This window comes from Schistocerca cancellata, chromosome 1 (genome assembly GCF_023864275.1).
Source record: "Schistocerca cancellata isolate TAMUIC-IGC-003103 chromosome 1, iqSchCanc2.1, whole genome shotgun sequence".
Lineage (NCBI taxonomy): Eukaryota > Metazoa > Arthropoda > Insecta > Orthoptera > Acrididae > Schistocerca > Schistocerca cancellata.
This window is the reverse complement of record NC_064626.1, coordinates 1,170,075,662-1,170,093,831: the sequence shown is the minus strand read 5'-3', so window position 1 is coordinate 1,170,093,831 and position 18,170 is coordinate 1,170,075,662. Positions and strand designations below refer to the sequence as shown.

At 43.5% G+C, this 18,170-nt stretch overlaps 1 protein-coding gene and 1 pseudogene across 1 annotated transcript in view; both read left to right on the top strand.

Moving 5' to 3' along the window:
• The first annotated feature begins 3,388 nt into the window (after positions 1 to 3,388).
• Positions 3,389 to 18,170, top strand: part of LOC126139908 (trypsin-like) — a 40,490-nt gene continuing 25,708 nt past the window's right edge. Inside the window, exon 1 of the mRNA XM_049915230.1 lies at positions 3,389 to 3,446. Within this exon, the coding sequence (XP_049771187.1) occupies positions 3,389 to 3,446 (58 nt within the window). The remainder of the gene's footprint in view (positions 3,447 to 18,170) is intronic.
• Positions 9,056 to 9,173, top strand: LOC126099239 (5S ribosomal RNA; annotated as a pseudogene).

Here is an 18,170-nt window from a genome sequence, read left to right as displayed (position 1 = left end):
GTCGCTACTAAGGCGGGTATCAGAAAGAGATTTATTGGCAGAATCCATGTGATGTAGTCCAGCCGCTAAGGACTACAGGGATACTCTGCAAATCACATTTAAGTGTCTGGCAGAGGGTACATCGAACCACTTTCACAATTATTCTCTATTATCCAATCTCGAACAGCGCGCGCAAAAAAGGAACACCTAGTCATCCGTAAGAGGTCTGATTTCCCTTATTTTATTATGATGATCGTTTCTCCCTATGCAGGTCGGCCCCAACAAAATATTTTCGCATTCGGGGGAAAAAGCTGGTGATTGAAATTTAGTCACAAGATTCCGATGCAACGAAAAACACTTTGTTTTAGTGATGTCCACCCCATATCATGTATCATGTCTGTGACACTCTCTCTCCTATTTCTCCATAATACAAAACGTGTTGTCCTTCTTTGAACTTTCTGGTGTACTCTGTTAATCCTACCTGATAAGGCTCCCACACCGCGCAGCAGTACTCCAATGTAGGCGGTCTTTAGTGGATCTGTTACATTTTCTAAGTGTTCTGCCAATAAAACCCACAACATTTACGAATGTGCTCTTTCCAATTTAAGCTTTTCGCAGTTGTATTTCCTAGGTATTTAGTTGAATTTATAGGCTTCAGATTTGATTGATTTATCATATTACCGAAGTTTAATGGATTCCATTTAGTATTCGTATGGATGACCTCACACTTTTCATTATTAGGGTCAATTGCCAATTTTTGCGCCATACAGATATCATTTCTATATCGTTTTGCAATTTGTTTTGATCTTCTAATGACTTAACTAGACGATAAACGACAGCATCATCAGCAAACAACCCAAGACGCCGATAGTCTCCTATATCGTTTATATAGATAAGGAACAGTAAAGGGCCCACAACACTACCTTAGGCAACGCCAGAAATCACTTCTATTTTACTCGTTGACTTTCCGTCAGTTACTACGAATTGTGACCTCTCTGACAGAAAATCGCGAATCCAGTCACATAGCTGAAACGATATTCCATAAGCAATTTTATTACAAGCCGCTTGTGTGGTACAGTGTCAAAACCGTTCAGGAAATCTAGAAATACGTAATCAATTTGAAATCCCTTGTCAATAGCACTCAACACTTCATGTGAGTAAGGAGCTAGTTGTGTCTCACAAGAACGATGTTTTCTAAACCTGTGTTGACTGTGTGTCAATAGACCGTTCTATTCGACGTAATTCATAATGTTCGAACACAATATAAGTTCCAAAGTCCTACAGCATACCGACGATAATGATATGGGCCTGTTCAAATGGTTCAAATGGCTCTGAGCACTATGGGACATAACTTCTGAGGTCATCAGTCCCCTAGAACTTAGTACTACTTCAACATAACTAACCTAAGGACATCACATACATCCATGCCCGAAGCAGGATTCGACCGTACCGGTCGTGCGGTTCCAGACTGTAGCGCCTAAAACCGCTCGGCCACTCCGGCCGGCTATGGGCCTGTATTTTAGTGGATTGCTCCTACTACATTTCCTGAATATTGGTGCGTCCTGTGCAACTTTCCAGTCTATGGGTACGAATATTTCGTCGAGCGAGCAGTTGTATATGATACTTAAGACTGGAGCTGTTGCATCAGCATACTCTGAAAGGAACCAGATTGTTGCACCGTCTGGACAGGAAGAATTACATTTATTAAGTGATTTAAGTTGCTTTACTACGCCAAGGATATCTACTTCTAAGTTACTCATGTAGGCACTGTTCTTAATTCGAATTCTGGAATACTTACTTCGTCTTCTTTAGTGAACGGATTTCAGAAGGCTGTTTTTAGTAACCCTGCTTTTCCACCACTGTCGTCGATAGTATTTCCATTGCTATCCTGCATAGAAGGCATTGATTGTCTCATGTCGCTAGCGTACTTTACCAGCGACAAGAATCTCTTTGGATTTTCTGCCAGGTTTCGAGATAAAGTTTCGTAGTGGAAAATATTACAAGCAAGTCGCATTGAAGTCCGCTCTAAATTTCGAGCTTCTGTAAAAGATCGCCAGTCTTGCAGATTTTGTGTTCGTTTAAATTTGGTACGCTTTATTTGTTGTTCCTGCTACAGTGTTCTGACCGGTTTTGTTTACCAAGGGGGAGTAACACCGTCGTTGGTAATTTTATTTCGTCTAAATCTTTCAATTGCTGTCGATACTGTTTCTTTGAATTTAAGCCGTATGTGGTCTACACTTACAAGATGATATGCAAATAGGATGATATGAAAATAGGATGGAGAGGCCAGAGAACATCTTGCGGTAACTCCTAGGGCTAAAGAGCCTGGTTGTAACGTGAATGCGTATGTGTCCAAAATAAATTCAAGAAGCACGTTGGCAAAGCACTTCAGGAAGAGAGCCCAGGTTGTGAAAACCACGGTCCACGATCCTGGGGAAGACTTGGCGTCATGAAAGAGACGAGTCGCAACGTCTCTGTGTATCCCGAACTTTTCTTTTATTTATATAATAATCAATTAGAGGGTGCTTCCTGTTCTACACAAGGCTTACATTAAAATTCTGAGACAGTATTCATGACTTAAGAACGTAATTTCAACCTGTAGTGTGTGATGATTTGAAACTTGCTGGCAGATTAAAACTGTGTTTCGGACGGGGACTCGAATGTGATACCTTTGTCTTTTAATACCCATGACTCCATTAAAGTAATGAATATTAAAACTTCAACATCTTTTCCAAAGGTCTAAGCACTCCCCAAAACTTACGGCACTACTTCGCAGAATATAGAAGTAAAGACGAAATTGTAGGCCTGGATACACAACAAACTGCTACACATTTTGCTTGATTAGGTACCATCAGGAGGTATTTGCGATCCAAGATACATCATTTGAAAAGGAATTTAGCTACTGCAACACGCTGCAATTATTTCGCGGGCAGACTGTGCTTTTAAAACGGACAAAGGTGGGCAGTGGAGATGCACTCCCTATAATCTTCGCTTCTCAGTCTACAACTCGCGTTTAGCTGGAATGTTGAAAGAGAACAGCACTTGCGGTTATCTGTGAGTGATCAGAGGGAATAATTTTAAGAGACCTAGCAGGTGTGACACTACAACACAGGATGTCACTACAGATTTTCTTCGGAATCGATGCCTTTCCAACAAATTAGATGCACACTAACACGGACGATTATAGTGTATAGCGCAAGAGGTGGGAGGCTTACACGTGCGCGGTTATCTATGAATGATTACAGCGAAAAATTTTAAGAGCATCTGACAGTTGTTTTCGCACAGCATTTGACCTTTGCCGCAGAGATTTCGGTGAACTCACGTAGACGCAGCACTTCCGACGTCGAAGAGACCTGTTAGCGATTGCTACCGTTATAAGAGCGGGGTGTTTGGCCAGACTAGTGGAGACATGCTGAGGTGGACGTCGCTTCTGCTTCTGGCGGCGGTGGCCGCGAACCGCGTCATGGGTGAGTAGCGGGTCTGTGCCAGGTGTCGGGGAGACTTTCACCTTCCATTGGCCTGTCCTCACGAAGGGGGCAGTAAAGGGTAGTGGAGCAGCCCATTTTAGCGAAATGTCTGCTTTTTCGGCATTGGATAGGAGTGTTGTTCTGGTGGGACACAAATTACTTTCACATGAAATGCTTTCTTTCAGGCTTCTTTTTGTGACTGGTAGATGTTTTCTATGCGAGAATTTGCCTTACTACTGCCAGAAAACTACCAAGACCCTCACTCAGGAAAATACGTCTTTGTTGAAGATTGGAACTTCTTTTTGTTTCAGCCGGCCGCGGTGGCCGAGCGATTCTAGGCGCTTCAGTCCGGAACCGCGCGGCTGCTACGGTCGCTGGTTTGAATCCTGCCTCGGGCATGGATGTGTGTGATGTCCTAAGGTTAGTTAGGGTTAAGTATTTATAAGTTCTAGGGGACTGATGACCTCAGATGTTAAGTCTCATAGTGCTCAGAGCCATTTGAACCAGTCTTGTTGTTTCAAGAAAAGAATTCAATATTATCCCGAATCAGTGGGAGTAATTTCTGCACAGATTTCGCTACACGTGCTGTCGGGTATTTGTATTAAAAATTCGGAAATTAGGCTGTTGGTCTGCACACTTGGGACGGCCGCTGCAACTTGGCTGAAATGTCGGTTTTAGTATTTTAAGTATTTTATTAGATGACGCGGCAGTGGACCCAGAAGGATTTTAAGGAGGTAAATGTAGGTTTTTCCCATCAAGCTCTTTTACTCGTGGCGTTCAGTGTGTACAAGGCCGACCAAGCCATCACGTTGCATTAGAGGACTTGTCTCACGAAGATATGAAGATAGTTGTGTCGTTCGTACTTGAAGCTTCGATTGGAGAAGTATATTTGTCTCTCTTTGGCTAGTAAATCTACACCTGCACACACACACACACACACACACACACACACACACACACACACACACACACACACACGAACACACACGCGCATGCACGCACACTCCGCGAGCCACCATACCGTGAACGACGGAGGGCACCTTATACCATTAACAATCGTTCACTTTCGTCTTCCACTCACAAATGGAGCGTGGGAAAAAACGACCGTCCATATGCCTCTGAACGAGCCCTAATTTTTCTTATTTTCGTGTTCCTTATGCGAAATGAACAGTAGCGGTAGTAGAATAGTTCTACAGTCAGCTGCAAATGGCGGTTCTCTACATTTTGTCAATAGTGTTTCGCGAAAACAACACCGTATGGTTCTCCATGGATTCCTATTCGAGTTCACGAAGTATCTCTGTAATACTCGGGCGTTGATCGAACCTATACGTTACAAAACTGGCAGCTGGCCTCTGAATTGCTACCATGTCTTCCTTTAACCCGAGTTGCTGGGAATCCCAAAGACACGTGAACTACTCCCGAAAGGGTCAATCTAATGTTCTATAGGCGACCTCCCTTATAGGCCAGCTACACTTTCCTAAAACTCTGCCAATAAACTGAAATCTGGCATTCGCCTTCCTTACTTTTTCTACTCATCTGCATTAATTTATATTTTTCCATAATTTAGGGCAAGAAACCATTCATAAACCCAAACAGAAATTCAGCCTAAGCCAGTCTGTATCCTCCTACAGTCACTCGACGACGATATTTTCCCATTTACAACAGCGTCACCAGTAAACAGTCGCATATTGTTGTCCACTCTATCCGTCACACCGTTTATGTGTGTATAGAATAAGAGCGGTGCTATCACACTTCCGTGTTGCACTCCTGAGGGTAACCTTGTCTCTAATGAACACCTTCCATGCAGGACGACGTGTTGATTTCTATTACTTACGAAGTCTTCGAAGCACTCACATATCTGAGAACCTATTTCATTCACGTAGACTTCCCTTAATAGTCTACAGTGGGGCACTTTGGTTGAAATGGCTCTCAGCACTATGGGACTCAACTGCTGTGGTCATAAGTCCCCTAGAACTTAGAACTACTTAAACCTAACTAACCCAAGGACATCACACACATCCATGCCCGAGGCAGGATTCGAACCTGCGACCGTAGCGGTCGTGCGGTTCCAGACTGTAGCGCCTTTAACCCTCGGCCACTCCGGCCGGCGTGGGGCACTTTGTCAAACATTTTCTGTAAATCTAGGAATATGGAATCTCTCTATAGCCTTTCATCCGTGAGGTGTGTTGTTACCTGGTGAGTGTGTCATCTCGTGCGGTGCCGAGATATTTGGCAGGGTTCTTTTTTGCGTTTAGATCTTGTTGCCACAAGTTAATGGTTATGTTCGTTGGATGAAGGCCACATTTCTTGTAGTGCGCCTCTTTTCAAACAGCACCATATCGTTTTTCGCACGATTGTTACTGATCCGACGTAGTGTCATCCAGATTTCTGGGGACTGCCAGACGACAACGCTTCATCTATGTCAATACTACGTGTGTGGTGATGGTACTTTTTACTGTAGGGGTGCGTGTAGTTCCTATAGGGTAGTGTACCTTGAACACATTATAAATCGCAGTCGGTGTTTCAATTTAATGACCGATTTTAGAATCACGTGAAGGAATCCACACCAGAGACCATCACAAGAAGCTTCTACCGTTTTTGTGGCTGTGAGACGTAGGGTTGTATTTTGTGCAGCATTTGCAAATACGTTGAGTTATATAAATTTACGTGTTGCATAATATATGGAAGCTATTTGGAAGGTATTATTAATTCTTCAGTTGCAGCATTTTATGTTGAATAAAATTGTATTAATTTTTACAACTAGCGATATAAGGTGTGGAGCGTTGAGTCATGCTCCATAACCGGTGCTCCGTATTGTACCCTGAAACGAAGGAAGATCTTGTATCTTGCAGCAAGTTATATTTGCAAGTGAACTGAGTTTCTTAGATGTGTTAACACGTTCACCTTCACCTGTCCTGAAAACGGTAATTTGTGTTAGTTTCCAATGCTTCTTTTTCAGAATGTATGTAACCCTTGACTGGTTTCTGATAATGCTTCTACTTCAGTTGATTTCAATCACTGACTATTGGTGTGTAATAGAGTAACAATTTAGCAAACAGACTATTAAATACAGAAGAGATGATCTCAATTGCAGCACTTTTAAAAGTCAATAGAATATTTGTTCCTTGGTACATGACTAAGTTGTATCTTGGAACATTTTTTTCACATTTCTAAAATCGTTAATTTCTACATCTACATCTACATCTACATTTATACTCCGCAAGCCACCCAACGGTGTGTGGCGGAGGGCACTTTACGTGCCACTGTCATTATCTCCCTTTCCTGTTCCAGTCGCGTATGGTTCGCGGGAAGAACGACTGTCTGAAAGCCTCTGTGCGCGCTCTAATCTCTCTAATTTTACATTCGTGATCTCCTCGGGAGGTATAAGTAGGGGGAAGCAATATATTCGATACCTCATCCAGAAACGCACCGTCTCGAAACCTGGCGAGCAAGCTACACCGCGATGCAGAGCGCCTCTCTTGCAGGGTCTGCCACTTGAGTTTGTTAAACATCTCCGTAACGCTATCACGGTTACCAAATAACCCTGTGACGAAACGCGCCGCTCTTCTTTGGATCTTCTCTATCTCCTCCGTCAACCCGATCTGGTACGGATCCCACACTGATGAGCAATACTCAAGTATAGGTCGAACGAGTGTTTTGTAAGCCACCTCCTTTGTTGATGGATTACATTTTCTAAGGACTCTCCCAATGAATCTCAACCTGGTACCCGCCTTACCAACAATTAATTTTATATGATCATTCCACTTCAAATCGTTCCGCACGCATACTCCCAGATATTTTACAGAAGTAACTGCTACCAGTGTTTGTTCCGCTATCATATAATCATACAATAAAGGATCCTTCTTTCTATGTATTCGCAATACATTACATTTGTCTATGTTAAGGGTCAGTTGCCACTCCCTGCACCAAGTGCCTATCCGCTGCAGATCTTCCTGCATTTCGCTACAATTTTCTAATGCTGCAACTTCTCTGTATACTACAGCATCATCCGCGAAAAGCCGCATGGAACTTCCGACACTATCTACTAGGTCATTTATATATATTGTGAAAAGCAATGGTCCCATAACACTCCCCTGTGGCACGCCAGAGGTTACTTTAACGTCTGTAGATGTCTCTCCATTGAGAACAACATGCTGTGTTCTGTTTGCTAAAAACTCTTCAATCCAGCCACACAGCTGGTCTGATATTCCGTAGGCTCTTACTTTGTTTATCAGGCGACAGTGCGGGACTGTATCGAACGCCTTCCGGAAGTCAAGGAAAATGGCATCTACCTGGGAGCCTGTATCTAATATTTTCTGGGTCTCATGAACAAATAAAGCGAGTTGGGTTTCACACGATCGCTGTTTCCGGAATCCATGTTGATTCCTACATAGTAGATTCTGAGTTTCCAAAAACGACATGATACTCGAGCAAAAGACATGTTCTAAAATTCTACAACAGATCGACGTCAGAGAGATAGGTCTATAGTTTTGCGCATCTGCTCGACGACCCTTCTTGAAGACTGGGACTACCTGTGCTCTTTTCCAATCATTTGGAACCTTCTGTTCCTCTAGAGACTTGCGGTACACGGCTGTTAGAAGGGGGGCAAGTTCTTTCGCGTACTCTGTGTAGAATCGAATTGGTGTCCCGTCAGGTCCAGTGGACTTTCCTCTGTTGAGTGATTCCAGTTGCTTTTCTATTCCTTGGACACTTATTTCAATGTCAGCCATTTTTTCGTTGGTGCGAGGATTTAGAGAAGGAACTGCAGTGCGGTCTTCCTCTGTGAAACAGCTTTGGAAAAAGGTGTTTAGTATTTCAGTTTTACGCTTGTCATCCTCTGTTTCAATGCCATCATCATCCCGGAGTGTCTGGACATGATGTTTCGAGCCACTTACTGATTTAACGTAAGACCAGAACTTCCTAGGATTTTCTGTCAAGTCGGTACCTAGTATTTTACTTTCGAATTCACTGAACGCTTCACGCATAGCCCTCCTTACGCTAACTTTGACATCGTTTAGCTTCTGTTTGTCTGAGAGGTTTTGGCTGCGTTTAAACTTGGAGTGAAGCTCTCTTTGCTTTCGCAGTAGTTTCCTAACTTTGTTGTTGTACCACGGTGGGTTTTTCCCGTCCCTCACAGTTTTGCTCGGCACGTACCTGTCTAAAACGCATTTTACGATTGCCTTGAACTTTTTCCATAAACACTCAACATTGTCAGTGTCGGAACAGAAATTTTCGTTTTGATCTGTTAGGTAGTCTGAAATCTGCCTTCTATTACTCTTGCTAAACAGATAAACCTTCCTCCCTTTTTTTATATTCCTATTAACTTCCATATTTAGGGATGCTGCAACGGATTTACTGGAGTAATCTCTGTAATTTCAGAGGAAAGCACTAAAAATAAATGCTATTACTTAAAAATGGAATAAGAAAATGTATTAAAATTCTGTTACAGGGGTGGGTAGAGGCGCATGTCTGAAAAACGTTCCAAAGTACCAGACTCTCTCCCAGCGTGTGCCAACATTAGTCACCTGGTGAATACACAAGTGGGGAAATGATAGGACCACAACTCGTAGCTCTTCGTGCGACTTATTACTAGTCTAATTTCAGTCCCAGCCAACGGTCTTGCCTCAGAGGTAACACTGGTTCCCGTCAGATCACCGAAGTTAAGAGCTGTCGGGCTGGGCTAGCACTTGGATGGGTGACCATCCGGTCTGTCGAGCGCTGTTGGCCAGCGGGGTGCACTGAGCCCTTGTGAGGCAAACTGAGGAGCTGCTTGATTGAGAAGCAGCGGCTCCGGTCTCGTAAACTGATATACGGCAGGGAGAGCGGTGTACTGACCACATGCCTCTCCATATCCGCATCCAGTGACGTCTGTGATCTGAGGATGACACGGCGGCCGGTCGGTACTGTTGGGGCTTTCAAGGTCTGTTCGGACGGAGTTTTTTTAGTGTCAGTCCCTGTAGAGTCAGAGCGCAGGGCGCAATCTAATACCTCCAACCTGAAAGCCCATCATTGGAGTATTTTTAGTCATATTTTCGCGATAGATGTAAACCACCTAGTGTCTGTCACACTCTTTGGCCATTCAAACGTGCCTGTGCCTTTCTTTGCGTACGCTCGATAACACTTTTAATCTGAGCTGATATATATTTAAGAACAGGTTACGCAAGTATAAAGTCAGCGATGACTTTCGATGTCGACTTGAAATTTCCCAGTATCCTATCAATAAAGCTAACTCTACCATTCCGTTTACCTACACTTTGGTTATGTGATTGTTTCACTGGATATCTGACGTCATTTGCGGTAATTAATCTTGTAATCGAAGGCTGCTACTGCAGTTTTACTTTTCGTAATTTGTACTACATAACATTTCTCTACCTTAACAGTAAGTTACAATTCTTAGCACTACGTTGACGTGTAGATATGCAGTCTAATACTGCGGTGTTACACTTTCTTAGGTCACACCAAATATCCTCTTTCTTGAGAAACGCTGTAAACACACTATAAACACCGAATGCACCAGGTTACCTCCAGCCATGACATTTATGGCGCTCTTCCTGAAGAATATCAATTGGGTTTCAGATGATCGATGTTGTCGAAATCTACGCTGGTTTATATGTAGAATGTCATTGCGTGTTAAGTCATTATGTGTGAACTGATAATATTTTATAGAATATCCTCTATAAAAAATCAACATGGATTCCGCAGAGAGCTTGTGAATCTCAACTCGCTCTGTTCCTCCATGATTTCCCCAGAGATTGTAAACGTCGGCGCTCAGGTTGATGCCATGTTCCTCGACTTGAGCAAGACATTGGATACAGTTCCGTATTGTCGTTCACTAGAAAAAATTCGAGCTTACCAAGTATCGGACCAGATCTGCGACTGCATTCATGACTTCCTTGCAGAAGGAACTCAAGATCTCGCTCTTAACGGAACAAAATCGACAGATGTGAAGGTAATTTCAGGAGTGCCCCAGCGGAGTCTGATAGAACTGTTACTGACTGCAATTTACATAAATGATCGAACTGAAAGTGCCGAATGCTATTTAAAATTGTTCGTAGATAATGCAGTTGCGCACAAGAATGTAGGGACGTCAGATGACAGCATCGATTTGCAGAAAAAAGCTGCAGAGGACCGATGAATGATGCAGTTTCTGGCAGTTGACCGTGAACGTAAATAAATGTTACTGCGCATACATAAGAAAACAAATTGTCTACTGTACAACTACACTATTAATGACAAATTGCTGGAAACAGCAACCACCGTAAAATATCTAGGAGTGTCCATCCGGAGCTACCATACATTAAGTGTCCACATAAAGCAAAAAGTGGGAGAAGCAGGTACCAGTCTGAGATTCATAGAAAGAATGTTAAGGAAATTTAATTCCTCCACCAAAACAGCAGCTTACAAGGAGCCTGTTCGATCAATTCCTTAGTTTTGGTCATCAATAGAGATAGAGAAGATGCAACGAAGGGCGGCGCGGTTCGTCACGGGGTCGTTTAGTCGGCGCGAGAGATTCACAGAGATACTCTACAAACTCCACTGAAGACGCTTGACGAGAGGCGTAGTGCATCGCGAAAAAGTTTTCTATCGTAATTCCGAGAGAGTCGAAAAACATATTACTTCCTTACACATAGGTCTTGCGGATCATCCACAAAGCCAAAGTCGAGAAATTATACCTAATTTGGAGGTCTATCGGCACTCATTCCCGAATGGAGCGAGGAAGGGGGGGATCAGATAGTGGTACCAGATGAAAACCCTGCTCCACAAACCGTCACGTGGGTTGCACAGTATAGTTGAAGTTACTTAAAATAATCTACTTAAAGTCAGCACACGCACACGTTCGACCGGTTTGAGGATGCCATCCATCTCTTGTAATATCGTGTTAATTTTTCCATTTACATGTATATACCACACTATCCCCCCCCCCCCCACCTATCTTTCCCCACCACCATCCTTTCCAGCGCCTTATTAACCATTCCCGGAACCGTATCAGGCGCTCCCAGTAACATGTCTCTCCTTCTGATAAAATATTTCTGTGAACTTCTTTCCTTATCTATTCGTTCTATCACTTCTTCATTTCGTATTTTATCTGTGCATCTAGTTTTCAAGTTTCTTCGATAGCACCAAGAGTCATTTGCTTCTGGTTTGTTCTCCTCCGGATTTTCGGTGGTCCACGATTCACTTCCGCGCAATGCCATGCACCCCAATAAAAACTTCTCTGATCGAAGGAATCTTTCTTGCTCCATGCCACCCTACTTGCATCGACGATCCTGTTTAATCTTCTTTCTTAGATAGAAGAGTTGTTTCATTTCCTCCACGTCTATGGGTCCGAGTTTTGGTGTTAAGTAAGCTATTACTCTCGTTTTTATTAGCCTTAATCACCTGCGGCTTAAATTTTTGTCGCTAAATACCGAAAGAGGTGCGCAGCGATTAAGACAACGGGCTCGTATTGCGGAGGACGTCGGTTCAAGTCTCCATCAGGCCATACACATTTAGATTTTCCATGATTATTTTATCCATGCTGGACCTTGATGAACTTCGTGGCCGTTACGGATTCTTGGTGAAGAACGTAACAAGCCACACATTCTTCTAAGAAAGTTTACTTTTGGACCATTATCAATTTCGAGGTAACGCGCCTATTTTCAGACGGCTAACCTCTCAAATTATAGTAATATATTCGTCAGCAACATGCCATCCGCTTTTCCACTACACAAGAACGTTTACGTATTTAGCGACACTTTACATGTTTTGCGATTAGACGAAAGATGCTAATGTGCCTGCATTTGATGTAATATAAACTACTTACGGATGTGTCAGAGGAAGGCGTTTCGCCTTGATTTGGTCCTTATATCTTTTCAGAACGATGTATAAAGTGTTTTGTCTTTGCAACCCATGGTCTAGACACCGGGGCACGCAAACACTCCATAATATTCACCATGGCAGTAACAGCCTCAGACATGTGCTTTAAATTCTATATTTAATTTTTCTTAATAGATATTCTTTGGATTCTAAAAATAAACATGAAACGTGAAGCACATGTGAGACATTGTGGCAACACTCTGCGTTTACATTAGCCGACCGAGCGCAAGCAGGAGACACAGAGGTGGCCAGAAATTTGGAAACATGAAAAACACAGCACATTAATATGCCTGATACTCTATAGGAAAAGTGATGTTATTTGAAACAGTTTCCAGTCGTCTGGATAAATATGGGTCCTGTACGGTTTTCAAGAGAATGTTATACTATTATTCTTGCAAAAAATTGGCTAGTTCAGATAATAATGATGGCGATGTATTGCGACCACGCAGCTTTCTCTCCAAAGTAGACCACAAAGGTTCAATAATATCGAGATATGTTGGGTGTGGTGGTCAGGGGAGATGCGACAATTCACCCTCGTGGTCAGAAAACCAGGCCTGGAAGATGCAAGCTGTGTGAACAAGGTTCCTGTCTTGGAACAGAGCACCACCACTGAAGAACGAACATTTGTGCAGTGGGATGGACCTGATCTGCCAGAATGGTCATGTAATCCTTGGCAGTAATGTGAGTGTCCGGTATGGCTGTCCAAATCATCACCGAAACCCCGACATGTTTCACTCTTGGGACGTAAATTCGGACATAATTTCGAAACAGTGTGAAACAATAGTCATCCGACCAAATGGCTTTCTTCCATTGATCCACAGTCCAGGTTTTATGACCTCGACACAATGTTTTTCCCGTTACAAGCATTTGCATCACTGATGAGTAGTTTTGGAATTGTAGCTCGCCCTGCAATTCCGGACTTTTGGAGCTCCCTTCGTGTTGTTTTGGTGCTGACAGGGTTCGCCAGTGCGAGATTGAGTCTTTAAGTGATTTTGCAGGTGTAGTCCACTTATTTTTCGACACAATCCTGTACAATGGCCATTCGTCAGGATCATCCAACACACAGTTTCGTCCGCGTTGTGACTTAGCGGATGTTGCTTTCGCGCTATTCCTGTATGCGCTATAAAACTTCGGTATGTTGCCTGAAACACCAAACTCTTCTGCTACCTTGGTAACTAGAGCACGTTCCATACGAGCACCAACAATTTGGCCACGTTCAACTTCATTTAACTCCGACTTAATGCACTCACAACTACACAGAACACTATTCGAGCGACGACCGCCACTTGCAACGCATTGAGAACGCTGCACAAATGTCGTACATGGTGGAATACAACAGCGCAACCTGAAGGCTAGGTTAGCATCTGCATTTAGGTTGAAATCTACATTTCTTTCGGTGTATCCAAATTTTTGTCCATCTCCTGTAGGAACACGAGAGGTAGAAGAAGTCACATAACACTTCCAGTTAATACTTAAACTGTTCTTTCTTGTGGCTGACTTGGGCCTATCTCGCTACACTTCGTTACGACCCTGAAACGCAGATTCACAGAAGTCGAGACCTACCTCTTTGATGTAAGTTTGTTGTGGAATTGTAGGAATACTATGTACTCGCGGTTAATCAGAAATTTTCAAATGTGTTTGAAGTCCTAAGGAACCAAATTGCTGAGGTCATTGGTCCCTAGACACACATGCCCGAGTGAAGACTCGAACCTCCGACGGGAGGGGCCGCGCAACGCGGTTAATCACTTTTGTTTGGAGATCAACACTACTTTCACAAGCACTGATAGTGTTGTGTCTAGACAAGACAGCCTAGACACAATGAGAGGAAGCCGAAAGTCTAGCGGTTCTGGCGCTGCAGTCCGGAACCGCGGGACTGCTACGGTCGCAGGTTCGAATCCTGCCTCGGGCATGGGTGTGTGTGGTGTCCTTAGGTTAGTTAGGTTTAAGTAGTTCTAAGTTCTAGGGGACTTATGACCTAAGATGTTGAGTCCCATAGTGCTCAGAGCCATTTGAACCATTTTTTTTTTTTTTGAAGCCGAAAGGCACGCGCTTAAACTCACGCAGGCTGGCGTGAGGTCTGAAACAGGATACGTAATGAATGCTATAAAGAGAAGTACGTAGCTTCTGGAATACTTAACTTTAATCCACGTTTGTAGAACATCGCTCTTGATGATACATTAATAGAATCTCAATATCAATTGAATACGGCGCCTTGCTAGGTCGTAGCAAATGTTGCTGAAGGCTATGCTAACTATCGTCTCGGCAAATGAGAGCGTAATTCTCAGTGAACCATGGCTAGCAACGTCGGCTGTACAACTGGGGCGAGTGCTAGTACGTCTCACTAGACCTGCCGTGTGGCGGCGCTCGGTCTGCCATCACTGACAGTGGCGACACGCGGATCCGTCGTATACTAGCGGACCGCGGCCGATTTAAAAGCTACCACCTAGCAAGTGTGGTGTCTGGCGGTGACACCACAGATAGTGTGAAACCCAGCTTGTTCCTTTCATCACGAGATTAAGGTTCTAATTGGAGGATAGCTTCGTGAGTTCGTGTTTCATGACATCCAGAAAGCCTCCGATACAATTCCGCTCCATCGAACAGTTAGCTAAGTAAATATCTGCAAGATGTTTGACAACGGAAGGCCGGTGTGGCAGAGCGGTTCTAAGCGCTACAGTCTGGAACCGCGCGACCACTACGGTCGCAGGTTCGAATCCTGCCTCGGGCATGGATGTGTGTGACGTCCTTAGGCTAGTTAGGTTTAAGTAGTTGTAAGTTCTAGGGGACTGATGACCTCAGAAGTTAAATCCCATAGTGCTCAGAGCCATTTGAACCATTTTTTGAGAACGGAAGACTTTCTAATCAAGTGCGTGCTACTCATATGATCGCCTAGCGAGTACTTAAACGAACTGGTTCACTCAAGTTGCGTCGAGATTTCGTCTCTTGCTCGCGCAACATTATTTCAGCTGCGAAGCGCGACTGACAGTACTGCTCACACGGCATCGCTTCGCTCCGAAACACGCCGTTACCGCTCCAGGCCACTAACTTCACTTCGTCAGAAGAGAAAGTGAGTGCTGCATACACACAGGCCAGTTACTGTTCACGAGGTACGTAAATGACCTGACGCGTAAAACGAAACACCAAAATTACAGACCATTACGTCAGTGTGAGCTGATTTTAATTTCGAATATAATTATTTTCCTTGAGACAGAAGAGCTTCTGTCCAAAAATCAGCACGAATCTAAAATGCATCGCTCGTGCGAAACTCAGCTTGCTATGTTCATCCGATTTGCGAAGAGGACATGTATTAAGACATCGAAGAATAACTTCCATGGTACTAGAAGGGAGCTGTAAAGACGTACTGCATCCAATAAATAATTGATCCTGTAGGATACAAGTGCTACTCTGAGGTCTCACAGGATAATAATTCGTGGCAGGCCACATCAAACCAGTCAGAAAGAATGATAAATAAAAAAAAAAATCCTGCGAATCGTGGATGAAGGGCAATTAACATATAACATATTCCTAGATTTGTGGAAAGCATTTCACACAGTGCCCCACTGCAGCCTGTTAACGAATGCCTAAGCTCACGGAATATGTTAGTGGCTCGAAAATGTCTTAAGTTAGAGAAACCAGCGCTCTGTCTTCGACAGCGTGTGTACATCAGAGACAAAGGCACCGTCAGAAGTGTTCCAGGGAAGTGATGTGACGGATAGGGTGAACAGAAATCTGCGTCTGTTTGCTGACGACGCTGTAGTATGTTGGAAAGTACCGTCATTGAGTGACTTTAGGAAGATACAGTGTGACTTAGAAACAATCTCTTTTTGGTGTTGTGAATGGCAGCTTGCCCGAAATATAGAAAAACTAAGTTAATGTAGATGAGTAGGGAAAGCAATCCTGTTATGTTCGAATACAGTATTAGTGTTGTGCTTCTTGATAAAACGTCGTCGATTAAATTTGTAGGCGTTACGTTTCAAAGCGATATGAAGTCGATCGAGCACGTAAAGTCGATTGTAGGGAGGGCGAAAGCTCGATTTCAGTTTATTGTGCGAATTCTAACAAAGTGTTGCTCATCTGTAAAGGAGATCGCATACAGAACACTTGTACGAGACATTCTAGAATACTGCTCGAGTCATTGGGATTCTCAGCAGGTCGGATTAAAGGAAGGCATTGGAGCAGTTCAGAGGCGCGCTGTTAGATTTGTTCGAACAAGATGGCAGTGTGAACTCAAATGGATATCCCTAGAGAGAAGGAGACAATACTTTTTGCCAAATTTTACTGAGAAAGTTTAGAGAATAAGCAGAACGGTTCAACTTCCATCAACGTAGATTTTGTCTGAAGACCGCTAAGACAGGATTACAGATATCAGAGATCGCACGGATAAAGAGAGATAAAGACGGCTATCTATAACAGTAAACCATACAGTCATTTCACACGAAAGTCCTAGCTACTGTTAAATATACAGTGTGTTGTGGAACTATTCGTTCAAATTAATAGAGGAGATAGAGAACATCAAAACAAATATATATATGATTTCACGATTTGGCCAGCCACAACGATAAAACATTTCAATAAAAAAAATGCTAAAATCTTCTAAAAAACTTTTTGGTAGCTGCATTATCTGTTAGGAGTTCCTTTATTAGAAGATCACACAGTGCTTGGGTACACTGCCTGCGTCTGCCGCACGAATTTTAGATGTTTCGTCTTGTAAACATCCAGTTTAGGCGATCCAGGCAATTCGATCGCCATCCGAACGTTGGGAGGCCGTGTATTTTAACGAATCAATGTTAAATTAGCTGTATGTGTACACCTGAGGATGCGGTTAAATCATCGCGAAACGATTATGTGTGATCCTGTAACAAAGCAACTGGTAACAGTTGATGAGGTTACCAAAAAAGTTTTAGAAGATTTTAATACCTTTAAAAATTGAAATAACTTATCGAATGTATTATAGAGTTGTGGTTCATATGGCCGCTGACGACAATTTATGATACTATGGACGATTTACACACTAGGCAGTTTAGCATGCTAATTACAGCATGGCAATCAAGGGAACTGCTCGAATGCGTGACTACTGGCCCGTATGCACGTGGTACATTGTTGGGCCATTGATTGTTGTGCCCGTTCGAAGATTCCTGGCGTGTCTGCAATGGCACCTGCTACGACGGCAATTCTAGCAACGAGATCTTCTTCTGTTTCCGCAACTATTCCATACACCAGCCGCTTGATATTCCCCTCCCGAGGAAGAAATCCAGACAAGTGAGGTCAGGTGACCTGGGTGACCAGGTCACACCCTTGATCCATTGATTCCCAAAGGAACTCTCAAATGATTCCTCACAGAAATGCTGAAATGGGCTGGCGACCCACCGTGCCGAAAGCACATCATTTGTCTGACGCTCATATGTACAGCCTCCAGCAGTTCTGGCAACCAATGTTCCACGAAAATGTGATATCTCTGTTCGTTGAGGTGGTTCAAATGGCTCCGAGCACTATGGGACTCAACTGCTGTGGTCATAAGTCCCCTAGAACTTAGAACTACTTAAACCTAACTAACCTAAAGACACCACACACATCCATGCCTGAGGCAGGATTCGAACCTGCGACCGTAGCGGTCGCGCGGTTCCAGAGTGGAGCGCCCAGAACCGCTCGGCTCGTTGGGGTGGAATAGGAGTCTATAACCCAATCAACTTATCACTACCACCCACTCAGTAACACCGAATCGCTGTTCATGAGCACGAAGTCGAGTAGCTCGTGGATTCACATGTGCCCAAACATGCGAATTGTGGATACTGAAACACCTTTCACGGGTGACAAATCCTCGACGGTGTACAGGGCCTCGGCCGGCATTACTGGGTGCAGGGCAGTCTGTGT